Consider the following 19747-nt stretch of genomic DNA (forward strand, 5'->3'; position numbering starts at 1 on the left):
AATCCTAAGCAGGCTCCACACTCAGCATGGATCATGACCTGAGCCAAAATCAAGAATTGGAAGCTCAACTGACTGAACCACCCAGGAGCCCAAGGCTTTTTTTTTTTTTTTTTTTTCCCTAATAACTCAGTTTAAATGTCACCTCCTCAGCAAGGCCTCCCTGACTACACTATCTAAAGCAGTTTCCCCTATTAATTCCTCTAATTTTCCCTCAGCCAGTGACTTGTTTCTTTCATAATTTGTATAATGAAAAAAAAAAAACCCTTTCGTTACAAAAAAATCACCTCCTCTTTGATGCCTTCCAGGATTTAGTCTCCATTCAGTTTCATCAATTCAGCAGCTTGAATGGGAGGAAATAAACTGATTTTTCTACTGGGTAACCAGCATCATTTCTTAAAATCTGATATATAATTCTTATAATCATTTGATGCTTCATTCCATCTCGAGTAGAGCTTTAGGCATCATACACTGTGTGTCCGAGCTGAACATCACCCTTTAGTGCGGCACAACAGACTCTGAAGTCGGATGACCCTGGGTTCCAGTCAGTCTCAGCTCTGCCACTTCCAAGCTATGTGACCTTGGACAAGCATTCCAGTTATCCATGGCCGCGTAACAAACTACCCCAAAACCCAGTGGCTTAAAACAACAATATTTATTTTGCAGTTTGGGACTGCTCATTTCTGCTCTACTTGGCGTTGGCTGGGACAGCTCCAAGGCTGGGGGCTGGATCATCTGAAGGTTCACTCTCTCCCATGTCTGGTGGCTAGCAGGGACCTGAGCTGGAGTTGCTGGCTGGAACACCTTCATTAACCTCTCCACGAGGCCTGGGCTTCCTCCCAATGTGGTAGCTGGGTTCTGAGGTGAGTGGACTGAGAGAGAGAGGGCAAGCACGAGCGCAGGAGAGAGGGCCAAATTGTCTTTTAGGAGCCAGCCTTGGAAGTCCCGGGTATCACGTTTGCCATTCTCTATTGGTTGAGGAGGTCACAAAGGCCTACTCAGGTTAAAGGGGAGGGAATATAGATCCCGTCGCTCAACTGTAAGAGTGTCAATGCCGCACTTAAAAGGAGGGATTGGATGGGCTGCGTATTGCTGTGCCTATTTTTGGAAAATGCAATCAGCCACCAGAAGCTCCTAGCCTTTCTGAGATCCTCTACTGAAGTGCTGAGCGTGGAGCCCGGCATAAGTGAGTGCCCGACGGTCAGGAAGCTGCAGACAGACAGTCTCCCTGCCGGCATGTCACCAATTCTGGACTCCCAGCAAGTCCAGGTTTTTCTGGTCTGAACTAAGTCTGAGTCCAGAGCCCCTTCCTAGGCCCCACACCACCTCTGGAGCCCTCCCCACAAGGGCCATGTTGCTGGGGCTACACTGTAGATTCATAGTTCCTCAAATCCAAAGAACTTCAGAGCAGGGAGGGCCCTCAGCCTGCTTCTCAGCCGTCAGGGACCCAAGCAGGATATGTGGTAGAGCCAGGACTTGGGCCCAGGTCCAAGTGGGAAGATCCAGGCCACTCTAATCTCAGGACCACCAGTGTGGCCACAGGTGTGTCAGGAGTGGCTAAGCTGGCCTGGGTCTAGCATGTCCCCTGCCTGCATTCACACCATCCAACATCTCCAGACCTACATAATGCATAGAGGAGAAATGGAAACACAGAGAAGATAAACCATCTCTAAGAACTCTATAGCATCTCTGTGCCAGAAAATGACCAGCTTACAAGAAATGGAGGCATCAGAGCTGAAAGGACCCTCACACTAGACCAGGTGGGGACTCTGAGGCCCAGGAGGTGGGAAGGCTTTGCCCCTGTGCCACACAATACCACCTAGGGGTATTTTATGTAATGAATCAATTGTGGCCCATCTCCCCCCTATACTCTAAGCTCCATGAGGTCAGGAATGTACCAAGGACAAGTCCACTCATTGTCCTATCTGGTGCCTATGGACTAGGTGAGTGGACGGTCAGTGGGAACAGGGGAGCTGTGCCTTGTCAGGAGGGGGTAGGAATACTTTGCAGAGAACTTGCTAGGTGGCCCTGCTCCATGTGTCTCTGTGGGGCCACTTGGAGGAAAAATCTGAGGGCGGAGGGGGCACACACACACACACACACACACACACACACACACACCAGGACATATGTAGATCAGGGCGAAGCCATGCCTCAATGAGAAGGCATACCCCAGTACTCACTGCTGTGAGGGAGGTGGGATAGAAGCGAAGAAGCAGACCTGGTGCCGCCGGAGTGTCAAGGGCAGGGGAGGTGAAGAAACAGGATGGGGGAGTGGGGGGATGGGGGGCGGGAGAGGAGGTGGAAGGAAAGGAGGGAAGGCAGGAACGGGGATGGGGTGGGGAGAAGAGGATGCAGAGGGGTAAACACAACCCTGCCCCCCTCTCCAGGTGACAAGGGGGTGCCTCTCTGAGGAGTGGGTGCCCAGCCGAAAGACTTAAAACTGCCTGGGCCCGGCGGTGGCTCCACCAGGAGTAGCAGCCGCAAGGAGCGGGGGAGGGGAAGGAGGCGGGGAAGGTGTGATCGACACAGGGAAATCTACAACAGGGCCAGAAGCACAGCCCTGGAAGGAAAGAAAGGAAACCACCAGAGCCAGCGCTCCCGGGCTGTCCCGGGTTGTCCCGGTTGCCCTGGGGAGAAACGTGTGGGGATCAGGGTAATTGTCCTCAGTCCGCGCCAGCCCCTACCGGGGTCAGAACCGACTCCCAAAGCATCGCTGGTCTGACACCTCATAGTGGGCGGCCTCCATTTTAGCCGTGCAGAGCCTGAAAGCGGGCCGGGGTTGGAGGGAGTATGTCTGAGATTCCCGCTTGTCAAGGTGTGCAGAGCTGGGCGTGCACCTAGGGTTCCACGGTCCCTACGCCTGTAAGAGGGAAGCGGAGGTCTGAGAACCAGAGCACGCCCTGAAGGTGTGAGGTTTGCGTTCCATCCCAGCTCCGCCGATGACTTCGCGCTAATCGCGTGTCTTCCCTAGACTTCAGTCTACGCATCTGTACAATGGGATAATTGGTCTCGCTTTGCAAGGTTGAGGGGGGCGGAGTCCGCGCACGCTCCGCACAGCCGCGAGGGGCGAGGCACCGGCGGTGTATATGGATGCTGGCTCCTGCGATCTGAGGTCCGCCCGGCCTCTGCCTGGGAGTCCCCTCGCTCGCCGCTCCCGCGGCCCCTGCCCGGACGCTGGGCGCAGGGGAGCCTCGGCCGGGTGCGTTCCCCAGGCGGGCAGGGGAGGGGGCGGCGGCAGAGCGGAGGAGGACGGAGCCCGGGCCGCGGCAGCCCAGGCCCGCCTGACCCTCGAGGGGGTCGCTGTTGCCTCGCAGATCCCTCCCTCGCTCGCAGCCTGTGTCCCTCCCTGCCGCTCCCGCCGCGTCCGCCTTTTGTTCGCGGAGCCGCGCGCCCCCGAGCCGAGGCGGCTGGGCGGGGAGCTGGCGGGGCTGCGCGGGGGGCGGGCCGCGCCGGGCGGAGCCGGGGCCCGGGCCGCTGCCGGACTCGGAGCCCGAGGGAGCGATCGGCGCGCAGGCAGCCGAGTCCCGGGCGCACTCCGGGGGCGCGGCGAGGCCGAGGGGGCGGGCGCCGGGCGGAGCCGGAGCCGCAGCCGGGGCGCCTGGAGGCGATCGGGCCGCTCTCTCCGAGCTCAGGGCAGCGGAGAGCCGGTGCGGCGGGGGTCGGGGCCAGAGCGCAGCCCCGGGGCTGAGGTGGGCCGAGAGGAGCCGCGGTCCGAGGGGCCGGAGCGGCGCCGGGACCCTCCCCAGGGGCGCGGAGGCCGGGTGGGCCCGGGCCATGCGCGCCGCTCGCTGAGGCCAAGGGAGGCCGCGATGGAGGTGCCGGCGGGGGAGCCCCCGGCCCGGGGCTGCGGTCCCCCGCCCGCGCCCGCCCCGGAGAGGAAGAAGAGCCACCGCGCGCCGTCGCCGGCCCGGCCCAAGGACGTGGCCGGCTGGTCTCTGGCCAAGGGCCGCCGAGGCCCAGGCCCCGGCGCCGCAGCCGCCTGCAGCGCCGCGTCCTCCGCGCGGCCCGACAAGAAGGGGCGCGCAGTGGCGCCCGGGGCGCGGAGCGCGGGGACGCGAGTGGCCGGGGTCCGCACCGGGGTTCGCGCCAAGGGCCGCCCGCGCCCGGGCACCGGGCCGCGACCGCCGCCCCCGCCGCCCAGCCTCACCGACAGCAGCTCGGAGGTGTCGGACTGCGCGTCGGAGGAGGCGCGCTTGCTGGGCCTGGAGCTGGCGCTGAGCAGCGACGCCGAGTCCGCGGCCGGGGGCCCGGCGGGGGCCCGCACCGGGCAGCCGCCCCAGCCCGCGCCGCCAGCACAGCAGCCCCCGCGGCCGCCCGCCTCCCCCGATGAGCCGTCGGTGGCCGCGTCGTCGGTGGGCAGCAGCCGCCTGCCACTCAGTGCTTCGCTCGCCTTCTCCGACCTCACCGAGGAGATGCTGGACTGTGGGCCCGGCGGCTTCGTGCGGGAGCTGGAGGAGCTACGCTCGGAGAACGACTATCTCAAGGTGGGGGCGCTGGTGGGGGACGGGAGAGGGAGGCCCCGGGAGGTGCGGGTTGTGACGGCCCCGGGGGCCTGAGGCACCAGCAGGCCCACCGTCCCGCTGAAGCGGCTGGGAAAGGGGGCCTGAATCCTCGGAGACTACCCTGGGGCTCCCACACACCTTGCCTCCCTTTTTTGTCTGGGAAACCGTCTCCTGAGGAGGACCCTAGATGACGAGACTGGCCAAAGGGCCCTGATTTTGGAGGGAGGGAGGCATGAGAAAACTGCTTTGGAAGATGCCTGGATGCATTACTTGGGGTGGGGGGTGGGTAGCCAGTGAGGGGCTGAACCTCTGTCCTTCAGCTGCTTAGAACCCCCCACCCGCAGGCCAGAAGCTAGGCCTTGGGTGGCTCTCTTTTCCGGGACAGGTATCGGTGTGCACTTCTGCCAGGGAAACCCATGGCTGTCCCCTGCCAAGGAGAGGCCAGAACACCATGCTGAGTCTTTACCCAGGGCTTTCCTTGCTTCAGGCCTGTCCCCGCCTGCCTTTCAGGGTGGGTCCCATTTGAAAGCATGACATCTGGGAACATCCCCTTGGCTAGAGTCCGACTTCCGCCCAGTCTAACGGTCCCGCAGCCTGGGAGGATGATGTCGTGGGAGAACTGGTTCAGAGGCAGCTTCCTAAATCCCAGGATGTTGTCTTCTGCTCTTGTCTGCCCAGTACACAGAGGTCCCACTGGCCCCTCATGGCTGCTGCCCTTGGCCTTCCCATGTTCCTGGTGAGAGGAGGGAAGCTGTCCATCTGAAAGCCGCCTTCCCTCTGAGCATCTGGGGCACCTGAGCGCTTCCCCGGAGAGCAGACCTATCTTGCCTTCACCCTTTCAGTGAACACGTGCACCTACTGGGTGCTGGCCAGTCTCTGTGTGCCCACTGCTTGGTACTGTAGCAGCTTTATAGAATGTGCTGGCCTTGGCTGGGAAGACTGAAAGCTTCATGGGCTTTCCCACCACTGGCTGAGCATGGTTTTGGAAGAGGCTGAAATGTTACCTACTACTCTTATCAGTTGATGGCCTGGCACCATACCCAGAGCACCCTGGCCAAGAGCCACAGAATCAACATCACTCTGCTGATTTATGTCTGCCTGGCAACACTTAGCTTTGGCCAAATAGGTTTCTCTCTCGTTAGACTTTTGGGGTCTTGGTCAACTGTGTCTCCTCTGCAGCATGTGTTCAGTAAATACTTGTAGAATAAAAGGACAGGGTCTGTCTGAATCAGTATAATCCACCCTTTCAGCCTCTCATCTTTCCCCAAGCCAGGTCTCAGCCTTCTCATCTATTAAATGGGAAGGTAAGTCTTCCCAAAGGCGCCGTTCACTGTTGACAATTGAAGGTTCGTTCAGTCAGCTCTCACAGTGTTCAGAAGCCCGTAGTGAGGAGAGGACAAGTGGAGGGTGGGTGGAACAGAGACAACCCAGAAAAAGGCCTGGTCCTGCCTTCTTGGTGCCCTGAGCTGCTTCTGGCACTGCCTGCCTAAGCTGCTCTGAACTCACACCCTGAGCTCCTTACTCCTGCTTTCTGCCCACACTGTTTGTCCTGGCCAGGGAGATGGGCCATGGAGCTTTGCCTCAGAATCTCCTTGTGTACCAACCCCTGTGGGTTCCTGTCCCTTCCAGGAAGTCATCAGGCAAAGCTCTGGAGTCTGCCTGGGCCAGCCATGACTCCTAAGATGGGCAGTAATCCCAGAAGGCTGGGGGTTGAGCCCAAGGTCTCACAGGGGCCAGGGCCTGGCTGGGCACCTCCCATTGCCTAGGCTGGGACTGGGCCACGTTTCCATCATTCATTCAGTACTGCAGGCTTCATACGCAGACCTCAGGCTACTATTGGATCCGGGGTCTGTGGCTTCCTGGCTGTGTGAACTCGGGCAAGTTACTTACTATCTCCAGACCTCAGTTTCCTCATTGTAAAAAGGTATATCCCACGTCTTCCAACCTTAAGGGTTAAAGGAGATAATGTTTGCAAACACCTCTGGAGTGCCTGCCTCAGATGAGGGCAGTTGTGATCACTGCTGTTTCCCAGTGGTGTGTGACACGTTTCCAGAGGCACCCATCATGTTCTCAGTGGGGCTGGGGGCCTTCAGGGAGGCCAAGGCCTGGAGGGTGACATGCAGTCAGCTGAATAGGACCTAGATAAGAACATTCCGGGCTGAAGGAAGTGGGAAAAAGTGTATTGACTTCGAGGGATAGTGCAGAGACTGGAGAGAGGGAGAAGGTTGGGCGGCGATGTGAGCAGGGCCAGACCGTGCAGTTCTTGCCGCGTGCACTTTGGGTTGGTCCCTCTAGAGCTTTGTTTGATCCAGCTGCCAATCTCACAGAGGCGAGATGAAAATCTAGAGACTGGGCATGTGGACCATTAAGTGTAGTGGCTGTCATGGGAGGTGTTTTGTTCATTCTACAGATGGGTTAACTGTGGCTGGAGAGAGGAAGGCACTTGCTCTGGGTCCCTGAGCCAGTTCTCCAGACAGCCAGGGCTTGGAGTAAGAGTGTATTATGCTCTGTTTTTTGTTTGTTTGTTTGTTTGTTTGTTTGTTTTTAAAGTATATTTATTTTGAGAGAGAGAACCAGCAGGGGAGGGGTAGGGGGTGGTCAGAGGATCTCAGGCGGGCTCTGCGCTGGCACCAGAGGGCCCAACACGGGTCTCAGACTCACGGACTGTAAGATCATGACCTGAGCCAAAGTTGGACGCTTAACCAACTGAGCCACCCAGGTGCCCCAAGAGTGTATTGCACTCTTGACGTGTTTCCTGCCCCTCTGGGCCTCTTTGCTTCCAAGATGCACAAACTGAGTTACCAGGAGAGGACTTTAGATCCCCAGTGTGTCCCCTGCAGATTACATGCTACCTGGGTTGAGTCCCAAGTCTGGTGGGGCCCTGCTTGGGTTCATCTCCCAGTGGTGGGGGCCCTGGGACCTGTCTGCCACGGAAGGAAGGCCTCACTGGTGGTGGCCGATCTCCTGTTGCGTGAGGCCTGCCCTGGGGCCCAAGCCGGGAAAGTGTAAATGGGGCAGCTGCCTCTCAATCAGATGATAGGGAAGAGAGTGAGAAGAGAGTGAGCTTGCTGTCACTTGAGTTATTCAAACAAAGGCTGGGTGACCTTGCATGTTTGGATGAAGATGTAGGGTTTGTGGAAAGCAGCTTGTAAACTGTACAAAACGTTGGTGGTTGTGACTAGAAGGAAGATTCAGGGAGGGATTTATGGGGTGGCTGCAGCTGAGCTGCCTGACCTCAGGATCCATTCCAGCCAAGGACGTCTGAAGATTATTAACTTTCAAGGTTCCAGGATTCTAAGATGCAGCTTTGGTTGCAGAGCAGACACAATGACTGCATTTGACCTTCAAAACCCTGGTAGTCTGAGGTCTTCCTCCCCATCACCGCTAACTGTTGTCCATGTACCATGTGGTGAGGACATGCTGAGAACCGTCTGAGTGTAGATGGAAGAATCTGAGAGTTGAGGCCCAAAGACCTGGCTTTCAGATCTGACTCTGCCATTTACCGTGTGGCTTTGAGCAAGTCGCTTGGCCTCTCTGAGCTCCTTTTTTTCATCTATATAATGAAGATGATGGAACCTACCCAGGCAGCTTCATAGGATTGTTTTCAGGAACCGGGGAGGTATGAATAGACAAGAAAACGTTTTACAAGCAGTGAAATCCCACATCTCTTGGGGGAACTGTCGTCTTTGTTAGCCAATGAGCAGACAGGACGTCCGTGTCTTTATTCTTGGGGGAGCTGGGAGAAGCCAGGAAGGTGGGTCCCCGTAGCTTTAGGATGTGAATAAATCAGGAGCTGCTTCCAGGGGGACAGTAAGGTGTGATCACATTCCATGCTGCCCTGCTCCCTCCTTGGAGGGTCTAGGTGTGAGTGAAGTACAGCCAATCTAGATGTCAGCCCAGGAGAGGAAGCATCCGTCCTCCACCTCTAGTTCTCATTGTACATTCGGGTAAATGGAGGCCCCAGGCCACAGCCAGGATTCCAAACCTGGTTGGACTAACTCTAGGTCCTGTTCTTTCTATAGCATGACTGGAGCAGTGAGCTTTTAGTTGCTAACGGTGTGTCTAGTCTGGGACACAGGTTGGTTAGAGGGATCCTGTTGTGTGCCAGGCTCTAGGCTAAGACTTGTTGGGAACAATTAGAGGTAACATAGGCTGGGGTGGGGGCCTGGGCCTGCAGGCAGGCGGCAAGGGACATGTACATGCATGCACGTATGGGAATATGTGCCTTGCACCTGTGCAGCGTGTGATTGGGAAAAGGGGGATGTGAGGTACTGGAGGCAATGATGGGGGTTTGGATCCAGCCTTAAGGGTTAGTTAATGGTTAGGCTAGAACCCAGGGAGCTGGACTATTAGAAACATTCGGGGGACCCCCCAGACCACTGATCCCTGGACTTCTGTGGCTCTTGCCTCATGAATGCTATCCCCTGTTGATCGCTTCCAGTGCGCTAGGCTCTAGGTTAAGTAAGCCCTTACTCCTCACAGCAACCCTGTGTTGAGGGTTCTGATGTCAGATCCATTTGGCAGATAAGGAAACCAAGAGGCTATGTAAATGTGCCCACGATTGCGCCGTGGCTGTACTTAGGAACCTCACTAGAGAACCCTAAGGAGCTCCCCTTGTCCCATTGCTCTTCCACCCTCTCCCATGCAGGAGGTGGCCTGTGCCTCTGAGTTTCACAGAGCAGAGTTCTTGCCTGGATTTGTCAGTTACAAGCTGTGTGATATTGGGTGAGACACTCAGCCTTTCTGAGCCTCTGTTTCTTCTTCTGTAAATCGGGGGATAAGCATGCCTGCCTCAGGGTCATGGGGAGCCTTTCGAGTGTGGTGCGCAGTAAATGTTAGTGCCTGTCTCTGTTGTCCCTTTTCCTTACCTGCTTCTCCAGGCATTCATTCATTCATTCATTCATTCATTCATTCAACTCATACGTTCTGAGAGCTGCCTGGCTACCAGGCCAAGTGCCAGATGTTTTCTCAGCTCTTCTCAGCTTCCAGAATCTGTCGCTGGGTTCGGGAGGGGGGTTGGTCATTATGGTCAGCAAAGCTCCCACCTGGTCCCTGCCCTGAGTCCCAGCCCCCCAAGTGGCAGCTGAGAGGGGGCCTGGAAGAATCTTCTCTGAGACCTGGGTCTTTAAGAATCCTCAGCGGTTTGCCTGTCCTTAGGGGGAGGCGGGCAGCTCCAGCGAGATGGAAAATGAGATGGAAAATATGAGGCCGGCTGCTGCGGAGGCCTGGGGGGACCGCGGAGCTCCCAGGGCTCCCAGCATTCCTCACAGAGGGGCTGGGCCTGTGTCCCCGGGCACACTCTGTCGAGCACACACAAACACACGTACGCACAGCGCATGCTCAGAGATCCACAGCCACTCATACGCGTGTCATGTATACATCCAGTGACACACACATAGGTTGTATGCTTCCAGAAGCACACCTCATGACGTGTCAGAGAGGACACACTCTCAGAAGGACACAAACCTATGCAGATACAAAATCTGTCTCCTCATACACACACAATACCAGACGCGACAAACTCACACCATCTAGAAGACCCCTGGCTCAGAAACACCCACTTACACACGCACACATCTTACCTACCCAGACATGCTTGGCTGTGTCCCAGATGGACACACAGCTTTGAGACACCCTCAGACGTATCGGAAGTACACATACATATGCAGGCGCACACACAAACCCACGCAGACTCATTACACACAGGCGCCAGCATCCACGCAAATCCAGAGATCCGCTCCTGCCAGGCGGGCACAGACAAGCTCATCACCCAGATGCTCACCCTGTCTCTTCCACAAAGAGAAGGTGGAGGCCCTTGCACACTTACCTTTATCTGGGGCTCAGACGCACACCCAGGAGATACACAGACACAAGACACATAGCCACGTACACATAAGCAGGGACACAAGCAGAGCGTACTCAAATGTCAAATGTCAGGCCTGTAGCATTTGCCCTTGGGAACCAGAGACTCACAAAACAGGATCCCAGACACACACACACACACACACACACACACACACACACACACACGTGCCCGCGTGAGCGCACACACACGCACACACACACAGGCTGTGACAGTTCACCCACACAGAAATACAGGAAATCCTGGTCCCTGTCCTCTGGAGCTGATGTGTACAAATGACTATGTTCAGCTACTCCACAAGGTTCCTTCCACAGGGCTGCTGGGAATGGTGAGGAGTGTGGCAGGGGCTTGATTTGTAACGGCCTGGGTCTGGCAGGTCACTATGTCAGGAGAAGCTGCACCAAAGGCGCTCGGGCGCCTGATGCCCAGCACTTGGGCCTGGGCCCAGTGGGCTGAGAGAAATGGAGCAATTGTCAGGCCTGCCCACAGGAGAAACACTGCCCAGGGGCAACTCCCTTCTAATCTCCTTGGAATTTCCGGCTTGCCCTCATCTCCCTCCTCCTCCCCTTCCCCCTTTGCTGGGGGCTGTGGAGGGCCATGCCACTCCCATCTTTGAAGGGTGCCCATTTCTGCCTGGGAAACAATGAAGGAGGCCAGGATGAAGGAGGTTGGAGGAGATGTGGACGCTCAGAAGAGGGTCCTGGAAGACTTCCTGGAGGAGGGGGCATTAGAGCTGAGGAGTTAGCCTTGAGTGACTGCCTCTGGGTCCAGCTGCTGGGATGGTGCCTGGCACCTCGTAGGGACTCAATAAATATTTGTTGTGTGATTGAATGAAAGGTAGTGATCAAGGTCTGTAGGTGGTCTGTGGGCTTAAAACAGAAGAGCTGGAGGGAATGGTGGGTGTGAGCAGGGGTCAGGGAGAGGCTGGGAAGGAGAGTTGGGCTTGCTCGGGAAGGGCCTCGAATGCCAAGCTGAGCTGAGGTGCTGTGAACACTTTACTGGGAGGGGCCCATACAGCAAGGCTAGTAGCTGCCCCCTTAGAGTGTGCCTCTCGCCCTAGACGCAGGAGTCCAGAGTGGGAGGAAAGGAAGGCTCTGTGGTCTCATTGATAAATTCCATGTTTGGGGTCAAGTCTAGGGCCAAACCTTGCTTTGTCCTCCCTATGCATGGTCTCCATGTGAAAATCCCCTCATCAGGCCTCAGTCTTCTTGTCCGTAAAATGGGAATCGAATCCCTTTTTGCAGGGCACTTAGGAGGATTAGTGTTCAGGTACATGGCGCATCCAGTACCATCCTGAGCACAGAGGAAGAGAAGGAGCCCTACATCCTGTGTGGCCTCCAGGGGAGAGGAAATTCCCCAGGGGAGGGGCTCGGCTAAGTTCCAAGCAGGGGCCTGACCAGCAGCCAAGGTTATTGCTAAGGTCATTCCCCTCATAGCACATACACATGACCTCATCTGTGATCATACTCTCTGCCCTCCGGTGCCAGAAGGAACTTGGGGCTGGGGTGGGGAAAGAGCCAGAGACTCCAGGGTATTCTGGGACAGGCTGACCGTGGCCTTCACTGGAGGCCCGCAGGTCAGTACCGTGTCTGCGTTCTGAGCAGATAGGGCTGGCTTCCCTGAGGAATGTCAGGGAGTCAGAGAAGGTGGGAGCAGCAGGCCAGCCCTTCCCTTCTCGGGTCCAAGGTGGTTGAGAGCACTGTGATCTAGTGCCGAGGTAGGCTTGAATCCTGGCTCTGCCTTTTCCTCTATCAGCTTCCCCTTTACGAGGCTCAGTCTCCTCACCTGAAAATTGGGGATGCTGGCAGTGCTCACCCTACAGGGTTGCGGTGAGCACCGAGTAAGGGAAAGCATGTGTGTAAGGATTAGTGGGGGCCTGGCTCATTGTAAGGACTCGGCAGCTATCCGCCCTCACCGCTTACTGGCAGACTGGGGTCTGTAAGCCCTGGGTCCTTGAGGCAGAGGTTGCATCTGGCTCTGGGTGTGAGTCTCGTCCTGGAGCAGGGGTCTGGGAGGTGCGCGTGGAGCTGAACTGCATCGTGGAGATCCCCCAAACACTTCTGTCCCTTGCATTCCCCCTTTCCCTCCCATCCCATGTCGGTCTTCTCCAGACGGCCAGTGCTGCAGACCCTGTAACCTGGGGATACTCCTTTGCCGGTGGAGGATGCCTTTGGGGTCCCGCATTCTAAGATCAAGGTGAATAATCTCCTGTTGCCTGGGCCACAAAGAAGCACAGGCTCCAGTGGAAAAATAGTTTGGGGTCCCACGGCTAGGCTGGCTCAGCTAAACATTTTTCTGCTAGTTTGCCCCAGATCTGCTCGGGATCTTCTGGGTCAGCTGCATCAGCCTCTCCCCTCCTTGGCCTTGGCCAAGTGCCTGGGCAGCCTGTGTGGTTCTGCCTCCCTCAGCCTCAGCTCACCTCGCTCCACCCAAGCTCCCTTGTGTTCGTCACACCCAGGTCTCAGTCCCTGTGCTCTTCCCACCTGGGGGGCCTTTGTGCTTACGGTTCCCTCCGCTTTCTGTTCGTTTCCACCTTCCTGCGCTCAGCTCCAGGCCAGGCCCCCGAGTTAGACATCCAGGAGCTTTCTATAGGCTCCTTGGGGACATTTACCTCAACAGTAATTAGATTATTAACTGGGTAATTACGGTAATTACAAGTTGCCCATCGGCCCCTCCCCCATGTGTTCTGCGTGTAGGCAGGGACCTTGCCAGGGTGGGACCTAGCCCCTTCCTTTCACACAGGTGTAAATTGAGCTCAGAGAGGGTAAAGGGCTTGGCAAAGGTCACGCAGCCTGGAAATGTCAAGAGGCAGAAGGATGGGAGGTCTGGTGGTGCTCGTTCTAGGGTGCCAGGCAGGGCGATGGCCCAAACAAAAGCTTGGAGGCGGGAAATGGCTGGGGTGTGCAGAAGCTTCAGGTTGTGTGGCCTGGAGTCAGTCTTCCTCTCTCCAGCCTCACTTTCCCTCCCCAAGAATCTCTGAGCCCTGTTCTGTCCCTGCTCCGAGATTTGGCTGCAGCCCAGAGGCCGTTTGGAAGATGTTTTAAACACATCCAGATCCAAATGCTGCCTTCCTTCCTGTTCACACAGAAAGGACAAGAGGGACATCGTCAGGCGCTCCCACTGTGAGCGCCTCCCCCCACCCCCAAAAAGGCGGATGTCTCCCTATTCTGTTGGGTGAGGCCTGGAATGGGCCAGTGACAAGCCAGGCCTGGCCTTGGTGGGAGATGGTCTCCAGGTATATTCTCACCCCAAACACACACATACACACACATATGCACACACCCCTCCCCTCCAGAGGGGGTGTCTGGTTTCAAGCAGAGAGCTGTGTCAGATTTGGGAGGCACGCTCCTGACTGGCTGTGGAGCCTTTATCTTCTTGAGCCTCTGTTTGTTTATTGGCAAAATGGGCATAAAGTAATAGCACGTGCCGCAAAAGGACTGTTAGCATGAGATAATGGAAATTCAGGCAGAGCTCAGCCAGGTGTTTGGCATACAGTAAGCTCCTGTAAGTATTAGCTATTATTGTCACTGTTGTCCCATTATAGAGAGTGGTCTAGTTTACAGGAGCTCAAACTGAACTTGCATCCTGGCTCAGCCACTTTAGTGTGGGACCTTAGAGAACATTGTTGACCTATTTGACCTTGGTTCCTCACCAGGCAGTTGGGGGGGGGGGGTGCTGGGGATACAGTGAGACAACGTGGCACAGAGGGAGTGCTGTTGTCTGTTTTTATTTACTGGTGTTGGAGGGGTAAGTCCAAGATCGCTGTCTTCCTTCATGACCCAATGGGTCACTGGGACCAGGCAGCCTCTGTGCCAGCTGGAGCAGGGGCATTGGTGTGGCATGGCCGTACCTGGCTGGGCATCCTGGCCCTCCTCTAGGACTTTTGACCCTGTCCCCAAACTGGAGCCCAGCTTTCACCCAAGGAGGCTAAGCTGGATTGAGCTCTGGGCTAGGAGGCAGGCATGCAGAGTCCCTCTCTGCTTGACTCTGGACGCTCTGGGGCAGGGGGTGGGGGCGTGCTCATCCCTCTCGAGGCCTCAGTGTCCCTGTCTGTCCCCCGCCCCCCATCTTGCTGTTCCCAGAATCTTTGCTTTTGAGTGGGGAGGGAAGTGGCGTTTTGCAGAGCCTTCTGCGTTCCTTGGGGTCCAACTGCAATGATCTCATCTGGAGTCTTGACAGACCTGGGGGACCGACAGAAGGGATAGCAGATGGCGGCCCTAGCCTCTCGGGGGGCTGGCGTGCTGCCCCTGTGGCCACTGTTGGCCCACCCTGCAGGTCAGCCCTTCTGGACCGGGGTGAGTGCCCCAGGCCAGAGCCAGGCTGGCAGATGGGCAGGCAGCCTGGGCTTTAGCCCAAGGGAGGGACTGTGGTGGCCGGGGCGGTGTGGGAGAAGGCTGGCCAGGCAGAGGCTGCTGTTCCTCCATGGAATGGTTGCTACCCTACAGAGGGAGAGTTCTGGGTGCTTTAGCTCGGCTCTGTCATTCTTCCTGGGTCTGCCTGCCCATCGGCCTGTCAGGTCCCTGGAGCCAGAAGAGGAGATGACATATTTGAGAATGTAACTTGGGAGTTGGTAGGAGGGAATTTGAGGCCCGCTACCAGGATTCCAAGCCCCCATGGGCATTAGGTTCACAGAGTCACAGAATTAGACTTAAACATAGCACCACTGACTAGAAGCGGTTTTCTGCAGGGCAGGGGAACAGGATGGTAATCTTCCCCTCTTAGGACCCCTTTGTTAATCCGGCGGCTCTTTATTGAGCTGTTCCTTAGTGTGCCAGGCACGGCGCCAGGTCCTGCCCTCCTGAAGCTCACATCTTAGTGGCAGAGACTGACATTCCATAAGCAAACAGATCAATAAGGAAAATAATTCGCATCACAGATAAGCCTGTGACACACTCCGTGAGAGAACGTGGACACGATGGGCTTGGAGGGGTCTTGGAAGGCTTCTCTGAGGAGGTGGCATTTACGTGGAGGCTTTAAGCAGGAGGGGAGCCCGTAGTGCAGAGACGCAGGGAGGGAAGTCCAGGCAGAGGGACCCGCTGGGGCAGAGGCTTCGTGGTGGGACAGGCGAGGTGATTTCTGGGAGAAGAGCCGATGTGGCTTTTGTCTTTTGTCTTGCTTTTGTCAGGCTTTTGTCTTGCTTTTGGATCAGGTGATTTACATACAGTAAAGTGAGTTTTGGCAGAAGGGTACAGCTCTGTAACCCATCACAGTCCAGACATGGACCCAAAAAACTCCTGGGCTCCTTTCTAGTCCATTCCTCCTCCCCCAGCCTCCCACAAGCACTGATCTGTTTTCTGTCTCTGCGGTCTTGCTTTTTCCAGAATGTCATGTAAAGGGAATCCTGCAGTGGCCTGCTGAGCCTGGCTTCCTACTCCTGACGTAACGGGTTTGAGCTTCATCCACGTTGTTGCGGGTCTCAGCAGTTTATTCCTTTTTGTTGCTGAGTAGTATTCCGTCACATGTGTGCCACCGTTTACCCATTCAGCCGAGGGACATGTGGGTCGTTTCCAGATTTTGGTGATCATTGGAGAGTTTTAAACAGGAGAGTGACATGGTTACAACGAAACAAAACTCTCCATGTACTAAGTGGAGAACAAATTAATGGGGAGAAAACTGGCCATCCTCAGGGTTAAATTCAATGATCTAGTGGTGAATCTGGCTCTCTACATACCCAGTAATTACTCATTACAAAAAAGGCTGTGCCTTGGGGCAGCCAGGGAGGCTTCTTGGTGGAGGTGACACTTGAGGTGGAGGAGGAGGCAGAGGTGGGAGACATACAGAATGGAAGGAGGCCCAGGCAGTACAGGGTCCCTTCGGGAGTTGGTTGTGCTGAGACACTGGCTCCCTGTGCCTGACTCAGCCTTGGTATTCCAAGGAGGTCTGTAGGACTCACATCAGAGTTCCTGGGGCTGCTGGGTGAACCCGAGCCCTGTGGGGGCTGACACTCGTGGGTGGGAGGTAGCTGGGGACCTCTGCTCTGGTATAGTTTCTTCCTTGGTGGCTGGTAAGAAATGATCTCCTCCTGCCTTCAGGAAGCTTCTAACCCCCTGCTTCCATCCCTGTTCCCTCAGGGCTGGCTGGCAGCTGTTGCTGGGTTCACATCACTCATTGCCACTTCCTGTGTTTCTGCAGAGGGACCTCGAATTTGGTCACTTTCGTCTCCAGCCCTTCAGGTCAAGAGACTACTCACCATCTACTCCTACTGACCAGTTTTATCAGATGGATCGTCTGGAGTCACTTACAAGTGTTCCAGTGGGCCCCAAACCTAAACTTCCCCCTCTTGTCCTCATTGTACAAAGATTTATCGTCGTATATTTGTGTAGGTTTCTTGTAGAAAACATTCTGTCCTGCAACATTTATTTATTTATTTTAAGGTATTTTTTTTTTTAACGTTTATTTATTTTGAGAGAGAGCACACAAGTGGAGGAGGGGCAGAGAGGGGGACGGAAGATCTGAAGCAGGCTTTGCGCTGACAGCAACGAGCCCAATGCAGGGCTTGAACTTACAAACTGTAAGATCGTGACCTGAGCAGAAGTTGGATGCTCAACCGAATGAGCCACCCAGGTGTCCGTCTTTCCTGCAACATTTAAAATGTGGCTTGAGGGGCACCTGGGTGGCTCAGTTGGTTGAGCATCTGACTTCAGCACAGGTCATGATTTCGCGTTTCATGAGTTTGACCCCTCATTGGGACAGTCTGCAGCCAGCACAGAGCCTGCTTCAGATGCTCTGTCCCCCTGTCTCTCTGCACCCCTCCCCTGCTTGCATGTGCTCTCTCTCTCTCAAAAATAAAAAAACATTAAAAAATAAAATAAAATAAATGTGGCTTGAAGGCCGAGCTCTGCTTCTCTAGCTTTATGCCCTGGTGGAGAAGAGAGGGGGTCTGGGGGGCCAAGTCAGACCCCACAGATGAGGTACCTCTGGAAGGAACACAGGCTATGTATTATTTTGTGCCACAGACGCCTTTAAGCTCTCTGCTGAGAATAATTCTCAGAATAATGTTTTTAAGTGTTTGAAACACAAATGAAACCAAATATATTACAATTATCAAAAGATACTTCTAAGTTATAATATAGTAAATATATGTTTATTAACTCAGCAGATCTGCTGACCGGTCTGTTAACCAGTGTAGTCAGTGCAATTTCAAAGTACTGATGAGTGTAAACACTATTTTGACACTTCTGCAATTGTTACGTGATATGAAAATATCTGTGATTTCTTTTGGTGGCAAACTTACGAGTACTGCTCATACAACTGTGGCTTGTCCAGAATAGAAGGAAATGTTAATTTTTAGTTCGAGGCTGGTGGAAGTAAAGATATGCTATTTTTTCCCCCTTCCCATCCAAGTCGATGAGTTCCCTGAATTCTGGTGCAGACGAAAGAATCTGAGGTCTGCAATCTGAGTCCTGCTTGGAGGTCTCTCGGTGTGAGTTTGGGCACAGCCCACCTTCCCTGTGCTTCTCTGCAGTCTCCGTCTCTAGAACCGAGGTGGTGGTTCCTGTCCTGCCTGTCCATGGGGTTTCTGTGAGGACCCATGAGATGATTCAGACGGAATGTCTTTGTAAACTGTGAAACCCCGTGCTGCCATGCAAGGTCTCGCTATTATTAGCAGTAGTGTGAGCTCATGTTTGGTCCTCTGGCCCAAAAGGGACCAAGAGGCTCTTCCTGGCCAACTCCTCCAGGATTCCTGGGAACTAATCCATTTCAGGGAGCGGGTCTGCCTCTGAGAGGCTGCTTCCTGCAGGCTGACCTCATGGATCATCTGGAGGGTGTGTAGGGGGATGGACGGAGATGCACTTTGTGGGCAGGGAGTGAGTGACTAAGCAGGAGTTCCCTGGGTAGAGAGACCCTGCCCAGGCTCTCCCCGACTCTTTGCAGCTGACTTGGGGCTGGGATCAGGAGAGCTTGCCCACCCTGGTCTGTGGAGAGAGACTGGGCAGGGCAGAAGCCATACTCATCCTTCTAGTCAAACATCTACCAGTAGACAATGATGTGTGCCTGTCCTGGGCCGTGCTGAGGACCAGACACGGGTGGGACCTGGCACCTGCCCTCCCCCCAGCTCTTGGGGAAGATAGAGTTGAAAGCAGACAGATGCAACCTGAAGTTGTTAGCACAGAGAAGAATGGAGTTCAGAGTGTGTGGTTTGGCCGGGGGGTGGGGGGGTGGGGTGGGGGGTGGTGATGGAGAAGGAGAGAATGTTCTGGAAGGATGACATAAATTAGGAGTTAGCCTGGCAAAGGCCATTCCAGCAGAGAGACTAGCCCAAGCAAACCTGGAAGTAGAACATGGTTAAGGTCCTGTTTCCAGTTCCACCATTCCCTTGCTTGAGCAGCTCTAGGAAATTTCTGAGCCTCGGTTTCTCATCTGCAAAAAGGGAACATCTTCAATACCAACCTCACAGGGCTGGGAGGAGGATCACATTATTGCACATGTATGCATTGCCTGGTCATTCATGAGCTTCCCCATTGATGGTAGCTTTCTTTCTTTTTCTTTCTTTCTTTTTTTTTAAGATTTTATTTTTAAGTAATCTCTATCCCCAACATGAAGCTCGAACTTACAACGTTGCGATCAAGTCATATGTTCTACTGACTGAGCCAGCCATGTGCCCTGAGATGGTAGCTATTTTCTAGTCCTGGCATAGTGGGACGTCGGGGGTGGAGGATGCAGGGGCGGGGGGCAAGACAGGAATAGGGAGGAGACCAGGGGCAGCTCCGGTTCCAGGTTAAGGGGCTTGGACCTAATGCAGAGAAGCCAGTGGGAAATAGTGGAGGAGACAGAAAGTGACCAGCTTTTTTTCCAAGTTATCTCCAATAAACAGGAATTTCCACTGTAATTAGAGCAAAATAAACATTTTCTATAAAGACTACTCTGGCAGTAGACAGGGTACCCCTTTCCTATTCTCTATTCCTGTCCTACCCCACCCCCTTTCCCAGTCCTAAATAATCAGGCTGAGCTTCAAGGGGAAGAGAAGTCAGCTTGAAGGAGTGGCCACAGGGGATGGATGGCATTGACCTGGCAGGCCATGCCAGGTCTGAGCACCTTTCCCCGGCTTCTTTAGGCTGGCCTTTCTGACTGTGGGGTTGAGAATCAGGGCCCCCAGTTTCTGAGGTGGGCACTGCTGGCCTTTTTCTATCTGCAGGGGAGGATGAGGTTTGGGGTTCCCCCACCATTGTTGTGGGGGGGTTCTCCAACAATCTTGCTGTGCAGCCACTGGGCCTGTTGAGTCTGGTGGGGTTTGATCCCTTCCTCCTGCTTCCACATGGATGGGGGTCTGGGAGGGAGGAGAGGAGCAGGAAGGCCCCTGAACTGTCTGTGAGGGAGTTGGGGAGGCTGAGCTCCCCTCCCTAGCCCCCAGCTCTGTCAGTTGGTTCAGACTGTCACTGCA

General features: G+C 55.2%; 1 protein-coding gene across 4 annotated transcripts in view; it reads left to right on the plus strand.

Annotated features, from left to right (window-relative positions):
* The first annotated feature begins 3433 nt into the window (after positions 1 to 3433).
* Positions 3434 to 19747, plus strand: part of SOGA1 (suppressor of glucose, autophagy associated 1) — a 72601-nt gene continuing 56287 nt past the window's right edge. For 2 of the 4 annotated variants that reach the window (XM_045444672.1, XM_045444674.1), the window contains exon 1: positions 3436 to 4484. In XM_045444672.1, the coding sequence (XP_045300628.1) occupies positions 3810 to 4484 (675 nt within the window). In that variant the 5' untranslated portion in view covers positions 3436 to 3809. Of the gene's footprint in view, positions 4485 to 19747 lie in introns of all 4 variants that reach the window. The other 2 variants (XM_045444675.1, XM_045444673.1) reach the window with 2 other exon arrangements.

This window comes from Leopardus geoffroyi, chromosome A3 (assembly GCF_018350155.1).
Source record: "Leopardus geoffroyi isolate Oge1 chromosome A3, O.geoffroyi_Oge1_pat1.0, whole genome shotgun sequence".
In the NCBI taxonomy this organism is placed as follows: domain Eukaryota; kingdom Metazoa; phylum Chordata; class Mammalia; order Carnivora; family Felidae; genus Leopardus; species Leopardus geoffroyi.